The sequence below is a fragment of the Meleagris gallopavo genome, chromosome 28, assembly GCF_000146605.3.
Source record: "Meleagris gallopavo isolate NT-WF06-2002-E0010 breed Aviagen turkey brand Nicholas breeding stock chromosome 28, Turkey_5.1, whole genome shotgun sequence".
Taxonomy (NCBI): Eukaryota; Metazoa; Chordata; class Aves; order Galliformes; family Phasianidae; genus Meleagris; species Meleagris gallopavo.
Window position 1 is genome coordinate 766,770 of NC_015038.2, and position 9,336 is coordinate 776,105.

The 9,336-nt window shown below is 56.0% G+C and overlaps 2 protein-coding genes across 2 annotated transcripts in view; one reads left to right on the forward strand and one right to left on the reverse strand.

The window, feature by feature from the left end:
* Positions 1-815: 815 nt before the first annotated feature.
* Positions 816-5,029, reverse strand: ARL8A (ADP ribosylation factor like GTPase 8A). Its single transcript, XM_010724085.3, has 6 exons — positions 4,878-5,029; positions 4,041-4,114; positions 3,234-3,327; positions 2,037-2,104; positions 1,302-1,372; positions 816-1,171 (listed from the first exon to the last, which is right to left on the reverse strand). Exons 1-6 carry the CDS (start codon positions 4,980-4,982, stop codon positions 1,122-1,124), a joined length of 462 nt encoding a protein of 153 aa, XP_010722387.1. The 5' UTR covers positions 4,983-5,029; the 3' UTR covers positions 816-1,121.
* Positions 5,030-6,534: 1,505 nt separating this feature from the next.
* Positions 6,535-9,336, forward strand: part of GPR37L1 (G protein-coupled receptor 37 like 1) — an 8,454-nt gene continuing 5,652 nt past the window's right edge. Inside the window, 1 exon segment of the mRNA XM_010724119.1 lies at positions 6,535-6,559. Coding sequence (XP_010722421.1) covers positions 6,535-6,559 — 25 coding nt within the window.

Genomic DNA, 9,336 nt, shown 5'->3' on the forward strand with positions numbered 1-9,336 from the left:
ACCTCTCTTTGTGCAATTCTGCAAAAATGAGAACAGAAGAGAACCCCCCGCCCTCACCACCCCCAGGAGCCATGCAGGAGCTGAAAGCCCCCATCGCTGCCCATCCCCACAACCTCACTGGGGCTGGGGACAGGGCCAGTGCCTTCCCACTATGTCAGTCCTGGCCTCCTCCTCCCTGCTGCTGCCAGCATGCCCCCCCCTTGCCCAGAAATCTCCCACCCCCCACTGGCCCCAAGCAACCCCAAGGCTGCACCAGCACAGAGCCAATAACTCGGCACAAAGGGACAAAGACTCCCCGGCTTCTTCGAGGTCTCCTCTCCTCTCCCGTCCCCACGTAGGCAAGGAGCCAGCTGTGCCACCCAGCACCCCGAGGGGGGCAGCAAAGCCAGGGCCAGTGTGCACAACTGGGCAGCCCTGGGGCACCCAGGAGTACGGGGGCGAGGGGCCCAGGGCAGCGAGGAGAGGTGGGGGCAGCTGAGGGCAACATGGGCAGGCTGATGGTAGTGGGCTGTGAGCAATCCCCATCCCCCCCATGTTGGGGTGAAGAGCTTTGGGGTGGGGGGGGAGATGGCATTGCCCCCACAAACCCTGCCTGTGGGGACCGAAGCCTGGGGAAGGACAGCACAGATGTGCTCCTCGCAGCCCCAGGGTGCTGCACCTCCTCCTCACCCCAGGAAGGGGTGAGGACTGCTGGGGGACTTGCCTGCAGCCCTACCCAGCCCCTTCCTGGGGGCTGCTGTCTGCCACGCACCTCATCCTCCTCCCAGTGCTGAACTCGGGCAGCCCACAGCCTTCCTACAGCTCACAGGGCCCAGTTTAGTAACAGCGCTAGTGCTTAAATTAAAAAATTAAAATATATATACATATATATATACTGTATACACAGACAACAACAGAACAGTGCCAAAATGGGAAGAAGAGACAGAGAGAGGAAAAGAGGGCAGAGTCGGACATTTTCTTTACAATAAAAACAAGGGCTCCACCTCAATGCGAGTGGAGTCTGGGGTCCCCTAAAAATACCCATCTAGAGAGAGAGAGCTGGAGGGACAGAGCAGGAGAAGGAAGGGGGTATGGGCTTGTACAATGGCATCTTCCCGATCTGAGCTGCAGTCCAAGGGTTCTCAGCTTCTCCTGGACTTCGAGTGCTGAATAAGCCACTGTAGGGTGATGTCTGCAAAGGCAAGGCGTGCTTACAGCCTCTCCCTTCAGCTATCCCCCCCCCTGCACTGGGGGAGCAACCTGGGTGCACTGCAACAAGCCCTGGTCCCCACCCACCGGCACCCTGAGCCACTGGCACTCACCAATGTTGTCCTTTTCTTTGCAAGAGATGGAGTAGCAACAAATCTCTCGGTCCTGGATGGCAGAGAGGTTCCTGCAGGAGAGGAAGAGCTCTGGCTGAGTGCTGCAGACTCCACAGGCTACACCCTCTGCAGCAATGGGTGATGCCTCAAGTCCCTTTGGACTCAGGCTCTCAGAAGGGGGGTATCCCTGTAAGGGCCAAGTCCCCAGCATCTTGGGGACTCCAAGGAAGGTTGAGTGAAGACACCGTTGCATTGCTCCTGCTGTCTGACAGCCAGCCTAGCACAGGGGCTGCATGACAGGCAGCAGGAACCTGGCCTCAAGGTGATCCTGGCCAAGAAATCTCACAGCCTTGCTCAGAGCATCCTAAAATTCAGTTACACAGCACAGCTGGGAGATCACAGAATGGCCAGGGTTGGAAGGGACCTCAAGGATCCCAAATCTCCAACCCCCTGCCACACGCAGGGCCACCAACCTCCACATTTAATACGAGACCAGGCTGCCCAGGGCCCCATCCAGCCTGGCCGTGACACGAGACGGGGCACAAAGGACTTGGGAACAGGGTGCCCAGAGGATAAGGGAAGTCTCTGAGCAGCGGTGCGGAGACGCCCAGAGCTGAGCTCCCGGGACGGTGACACCCTGTGCGGCCGCAGAGCCCTGAGCGCGGCGTGCCGGGCCCCCACGCCCCCCAGTGGCACCCGGAGCCCAGCTGCCGTCCCAGCTCCACCCACACTTACATCTTCTCAATGAGCTCCTTCTCATCCAAGGCACCGGGCAGATCTCGCTTGTTCCCCAGGACAAGGACCTGTAGAAGGGGAGAGGGGACACGTGAAGCTCCTGGGCACCAGAGTGTGCGGGGAACTGAGCCTGGCACCCTGAACCAAGACCTGTTTGGGATGTAAGAAGTCCGGGCTACTTCACCAGAGTACCTGGACAGAGAAAATCCCTTCAGCAGGCAATGAGAAGGCAGAGCACCTCCATGAACGGTGCTAATTGGCTTCTACCCAGCATCTCCTGCGAACTTCCTTGTCCCATTGGGAAGCTGGCCCACAGCCTATCCTCTCTGAAGGGCACCAGTTTCCCTCGAGGCATGTAGGACGCTCCTCCAGGAGCCATTTACCTTTGAGCAAAAAATCCAAGTGAAGCTGGATGGGCTAAAATTGACATTATCAGGATACAAACACCCTGCAGAGCCTTGCTCCCTGCAGGCAGCCAGCCCAAAAAAAGCAATGGCTGTTTGCAGCACCCCTGATCTCTTACTTCAAGGCTTTTCACATCCACAAAGAAACCCTAGGACTACACAAAGAAAATAAACCCCAGGCAGGACCTCCTCACCGCTCCTGAGCGAACCACACGACTCTCATCTGACAAGGACAGCACTGAGGCTGCTGTAAATCAGGGCTTCTGCAGCAGCACAGCAATACAGCGGCCCCAATTTACATTTGGAGTAGCCTTGTTCTTAAAAAAGAGCACTCTGAAGTGCTGCAAATGCAGTGTGTTATGTCAGAAGCTTAAATTAGTTGGCCACGAATGCTTGGGATGCATTGGGATGTGGTGCAAGGTCCTAGATTAGCTCCTTTCCAAGGATGCCAATTCTGGAGGCTCCGTCAGCATCCTACCCTGGCACACAGTGTGCCAACTGTGAGTCCCACTGCTGACAGCTCATCTCCTGCAAATGTCACAGTCCAGCAGCTGTGCTACTGGGTGATGAAACTTAAGGTCTCCCCTCATAAAAAGGTGCAAATTCGTGCAGGTGGACAGTCTCACACATAAGGGTTTCTCTTGGCCTCTTCTAAGCCTCCCTCCTAGCGCTGGAAGCGCTGTTCAGCCCAGCCCTGGGATACAAAGTGCCACCTTCCCAGTTTCAGCAGGAGTGCAGCGGGGATGGTGTGTGTGGCAGTGGATGAGGGCATCCTCCCCAGGCAGCAGCTCACCGGGATGCCCTGGAGCTGCGGCTTGTCGAGCAGGTTATGAAGTTCATTCTTCGAGGCCTCAATCTTCTCCTGGTCAGCAGCATCCACCATGTACCTGAAAGGGAAGGAAACCTGAGCACAGCCATGTGGCAAGCAGAGAGAACTGGTCAGCTGGTGAAGACCACAGAAATCTGATTTTCTAACTGGCTTTGAACAACTCCAACCTCAGCTCTCAGGTAAATATTTGTTCTTAGGAGTATGCAGTCTGCTTTCCATGAATGTCTTTGCCAGACTTGTCTCCATCTTGGACTCTCTGGGAGTGAACTTCCTGCAATATTTGCAAGTAGGGGACATGCGAGGACACTCACAGACTGCTGACAGTCAGCAGCAAGTGTTGCACAGACTCCTCTAAGCACAAGGTTCACTCAGCAGCATAAACACGGACCTGGGAATACACTGCTGGCCATTACCCTTCACATTATCCTCTTGAAAAGGGCCAAGACCCCACTGACCTTTGCTCAGTCCCTCTGATGACTGAGCAGCACAAAGAAACCAAGGGTGCAGGGAAAGGCAAGATCCAAGGCGTACAGCTGGGCTGAGGAACGCTGAGTGGAAGGGAAGGTTCTACAGGGCTGTTATTCCGGAGACACTCGAGGTCCATTTGCTGCCCACGGAGGCACTGAGACTGCAATGCCCTGCACTGTGCCAGCCCCAGTGGTGGAACCGCTCAGCCTTGCTCAGTACCCTCAGGTAGGGTGAGAAGGATGAAGGGAAGGTCCCTGTGGCTGGCCAAGCTGTATGCTGTCACTGCCACTGGTGGATACTCACACGATGGCACTCACTCCACGGCAGTACCGCTCCCACATGCTGCGAAAGCGCGGCTGGCCACCGATGTCCCAGAGCTGTGAGAGGAAGAAGAGCCATCAGCACAACCCCCCATCACAGGCTGCCCCCCCGCACGCACCAAATGCAGCCCCGTCTCCAGCCTGATCCCAAACCCAAGGATGAGGCTCCAGACTCGATAAAGAAAGAAGAAACCTTGGCAAGCAGCTGGAGAGCATTAGTCCTGGGTCAGTGCCTCCTGTGACTTAGAGAGGCTCCGACAAGCCTCTGCTCACACAGAGAGCTGCCCTGGCCAGAGCACAGGGCCTCTTCCCCACCATCCCAGGAGCCTGGAGGAACTGATGCATTTGCCACTTGAAAGCAGTAGGCCTGCTCTCAGAAACACTGAAGCATTTCCAGCTGAGCTGCAGTAGTGACCAGCCCACAGTTACCTCCCAGTACAGTCTGGGGACCTGGAAGACCCAGGGGGGGCAGGAATCTCTTCTCCCTTCACCCTTGAGGCAGAGAACACACCTGAAAGCTGTGCCCTTTCTCCCCAACCCTCCCACTCTCAGCAAGGTGACCATGTCTACAAATCCTGACCAGCAAGCTCCAGCTTTCAGCCTGGCCTGGCTCTACCACAGAGATCCAGATCTCCTCCATCCCTACTCACAATCTCCTCTGGAGGGTACCGTGCAAACCTAAAGGGCAGCTCTTCCTAATAGCAATCCTTAGGAAGCAGCTGGGATCCTTCAGCCTCCAACAGGAGAGCCCACAGCTCAGCCCTCACCCCAACTTTCACCCCAAGAGCCCGCACTTGGGAAGCTATTTTCTGCACCTTACCTTTATGGTAACGTTCCCTTTGGTGATCTTCCTCATGTTGAAGCCCACCGTTGGGATCATGTCTTCATTGAACTGGCCTGACTGCAAGGACAAGCCAAAGAGCATTAGGAGGCTCAGAAACCCACCAGCCTGCCCCAGGGACCACAGCAGCACCCAGGGGCTGAGAGTCTGGCTAGAAACAAACCCAAATCCTCTGCGGGGGCCTCATCTCCCATCCCCCCATCCCCACGAGCTGCCCCTTGGCTGCTGAAGTGCCTTATCCACACACAGGCAGCAGAGCTCAGCCCCGTGCTGGGCTGAAGCACGGAACTGCTGCAGATTTGCAGCATCCACTGCCACCACAAAACTGGGTTAGTGCTGTCAGAGCGGTGAGCAGAAGCCATCCCTCTGCTCCGGGAGATCCGCCTCCGTGCTGGAGGGGTGGGACAGCGCTGGGCTTTCACAGCCCCTCAGCCTGGATCCGACACCTCGGTGAGATAATTACACTCCCCTCCAATCAGCTCCAGCCCCCAGGCCCTCCAAGGTGACTTCAGGACAACAACGAAGGCCCATTCATAAAACCCATTTAAAGCCAGGATGAAATCCTGCAGCCCGAGACCTGAAACCACACAAAGAGAGGGCAATTGATGCCATTTTCTGATAAGCAGAATCTAGCCAGTCCTCAGGATTTTCCAAACCTCTTCCAGCAGTTCTGCAATACGCGCCGCTTCCGTTTTTCATTTCCCTTTTGCATTCTGACAGCAAAGAACAGCAGCCAAGAGCCTCTGAGCCAAAGTGCACTCAGAAAGCACCCTGGGGACCAGCGGTAGGGAAGAAGGGTGGAGAGGAGGGCTGCAGAACCGCGCCAGCACTCAGACCCACTCCCCCATCCAATAAGCCCAGGCTGGACACGTGACATCCCCAGGTGCCTTCAGCATCCCACGCAGCCACGCTGCTCCGGGGTCCCACGTGAAGACAAGCGATGCTTCAGCCCAGCCCCACCAACTCCCCGCTGGGTTCCTGGCTCCCGTGGGGATGAGCAGAGCCTCCAGCTCAGTCCCAGCCCCGTCCTCCGCAGCGCACACCCACACCAGCACTGCCAGGCCAGGCATCGTCCCTCGCATGAGGGGCCGGTCACCCCTCCTCAGCACAGCACTGCCCCAGACATGACCTGCTCCGGCTAAACCACACCTGCTGCTCACAGCCCGCCATCCTGAGCTGGGTATCCCAGGATTTCCTCGTGGCAGGAACCCCAACCAGGCTGCAGGGACATCCAGCACTGCAGTCCTCAGCTCCAGGGCCCGGGGGACACATCTCTGGGCTGCCCCAGTTGCTCCAAGAGCCCACGCAATGTCAGCATGGCCCACGCTGCCCTGACCCACAGGCGTCAGCTGCGATGGGGCTCCACAGGACAGACCCATCCTACTCCCTGCAATGCAGCTAAAACCTTGTTTGTTTTTTTTTTTCTTAATGAATACTGTAGATAAAGAACATGGTAACACTGAAGCTCAGTTTCTTTCAGGAAAATGAGGTTTCTCAGATAAAAGAAAAAGATCTTTGTGTTGTTTTTGCTTCTTCAGCATCACAGCACAGCCCCAAACGTGCCAGACCCCACTCCCCAGTGCTGCCTTCTCCCACATCCCGTCCCAGGGCACGATTTATCCCCTGGGATGCTGCCATGCTGGTCCACTCGGCCTGCAGAGGTGAGAGGGGCAGAACCCTGCTGATGGCTGCTGCAGTGCTGAACAGCACAGGGGGGCAGAAGGAGTGGGTCCAGGCTGCTACCATCCTCTGCCTTGAAATTCTGGGGTGTGTAGCATGGTCTGGGAGGTAAAACTGAACCCAAATGAAACCCTTCCTTCCTCTGAGGTTGTAAAGATGAGAAGGAAGTAAATATTTAAGCAGTGCCCATAGAAACCAATTCTTCCACCTGCTGGAAGCTGCTGCTACTGAAAAGTAGAGTCAGTGGAGAAAATCTGCATAATGGCAATAATTACCAAGTAATGAAGCCCAGAGCTAGACCAATGTTGACACATTCACTGGTTTCAGAGGAAACGAGGAATGTGCTTTTTTTGCATTGAGAAAATAATAAAAAAAATAAGAACAAGTAAAACGGGGAACCCAGCAGAGGGTGGATGGGCCCCAAGCGTGCCCAGAACTGAACTCCAGCACTTTGTTGTTCATCCCTCGTAAGGAGCAAGCATCCACAAAACAGACCGACTGGGCACCAGACCCCAAGTTTGGGGCTCGCACCTCACCCAGCCCTCCCACATCCACAGGCCCTGGAACATCTGCTCCTCTCAAACTCTACAAAGCACTCAAGGAAATCAAGCCAACCCCCACCCCAAGCAGCACGTGCCATGGGAGGAACGGGTGGAGTTAAAGAGCTGGATGGCACCGAGACATCCAGACACAACCTCTCAGTCCAGGCAGACCATGGCACAGACCAGGAGATGCTACAAGAGCCAGGCAGAGAAACAAAGCTCCACCGAGCTCCTCAAAGCTGGATCCATCTCCGAGGCTCTGAGAGGGTTTGGACCACAGACTTCCAAGCTGAGCTGCTCGAGCCCCACGCTGCCTTTTATCTTCGCACCCATCTGCACCCACTGATGTTTACATTCTCAGTGAGGCTTCCTTTTAAGTTTGTGCTCTTTCATTCAAAAAAAATATAATTACAACACAGCTCTTTGCTGCACCTAGAGCTTAGGTTACGCTGTGGGGGAACTCGAGGACATCATTGGGAAAGAAACACCAGCCGGGTGACACACCAGGAGTTCCCTCTGCCTTTGGCTGACCGCGGCCACCTGCAGCAAAGCCCTCCCCTGGCACAGCAGCAGCAGGGCTGCAGCTCTGCAGGCAGCCAGCCCGTCTTCCAAGCAGCTGACTTCCATTTTTGCAGCCAGGTGAAGAACAGCAGCTAAAAATGCTGGAAGATGCAAAGCCTCCACGAGCAGCTCCAGTGCTAGCACAAATCTTCAGACTGTGGAATGTCATCTGGAGCCACGGATTTCTTGGAAAATCTCTGCAACAGTGCTGAAATCAGATGCTTTTCAAGGGTTCCGTTGTTTTTTCTTTCACCCAGAAGCCTGAATCACAGCTACTTCTTCTAACACTTCCATTCCAACACCTTAAAGACAGATGAGATGGCTCAAATGCTCCTCACGCAGATCCTGTTGGGTTGGGATTTTTTGGCATCTTGTTTTTTTTCCAGTTCTCTCTGGCAAGTTCACATTTACAGGACGTTACCTCAAAGATCACTGTTTGTTTTCAGTCTGTGTCTGCCAAAAAAAATCTGAACTGTCCAAACAACTTCACAGACAGGAGGCCCACCTGCAGAGCCCGAGCACCTTGCCCAATAGCCAGAGCCAAAGCGACTGCAGGGTGCCACACAACCCATCACCAGCTGCTTAACACCAGCAGAACACGCAGCCAGCTTTAGCCCAAGCACTGGAACCTCCCTCACGAGCTGCCGGAATAACCAGACGTCCCAGATCCCTGCACCAGCCGTAGTGGCTGAGTGGGATGAGTCTTTGAGTCTCGCACCCGAGTCCTGTCTGCTGCAAACCCTTCACATGTGAGCCGTTCATGTGCAGAACTGGGAACTCCAGAAGCCACCCAGGCATGGCTGGGGAGGAGGGACGCATGGGGACGGGCTTTTGGAAAAGCAAGAAGGCGGGGGGCATCCCCACTATTTCCAGGCACACGCAGTCAAAACAGCTCAGCAGGTTTGGAGTAAAGCTCCATTTCAAGAGGGAAGAAATTATTTTCTGCTGGATTTTTCTTAATGCAGCCTCTGTTGCTACTAACAGAGAGGCTGTGGAGGACCAGCCCACACATGGCACCGCCGCGTCCCACCCCACCATGAGACTGCAAAGCAGAGCACTGAATGGCAGGGACAGCGTGGGCCCTGGAAGGACTTACAGACAGAGCAGGCACGGAGCTCCGTCAGCCGCTGCTCACGGAGGGGTGCTGGGGGCACCAGGCTGTGTGCTGAGTGCGTGCAGCAGCCGCCAGCAACGAGCTTGGGAGCACCCAGAGCTGCACCTCGGGGCTCAGAGCTGGGAGGGGCAGCACCGTGCCGCCGGTTCTGGGGGAAGGCCGGTTTTGGGAACGCTGGTTTTGGGAAGGATGGTTATGGGAAGGATGGTTTCCATTCCTGCCATGCCCAACCAACGGAAACCCACCCGCAGAGCACAGCTGCAGTGCACTGAAGCTTCCAAATGAGCTGCAAAACCACCTTTGACAGCACAGCAGCTTCTGAGCGAGCAGAAATAACTCGCCTTGCTTCAGAGCCGAGGAGCGGGGCGGCGCGTGCAGCGGGGCCACAGCCGGGAACTGGGACAGCCAGAGCCCAACGAAACCCTGATTCCCGAGAGCCCAGCCCCATCCCTTCGGGACGCACCGCGGGCGGCTCCCATCGCACCGCGCCGAACTGGAGACGGCGGGGAGAACCCAAAAACGGCCCGAACGTGGAGGGCGG

Coding starts and splice junctions, on each gene's coding strand:
- ARL8A (XM_010724085.3), bottom strand. CDS start 4,982: ATGCTCTTTGGCTTGTCCTTGCAGTCAGGCCAGTTCAATGAAGACATG. Junction 4,115..4,877: donor AAGGGAACGTTACCATAAAG/GTAAGGTGCAGA, acceptor TTCCTCTCACAG/CTCTGGGACATCGGTGGCCA. Junction 1,172..1,301: donor CAAAGAAAAGGACAACATTG/GTGAGTGCCAGT, acceptor TTGCCTTTGCAG/ACATCACCCTACAGTGGCTT.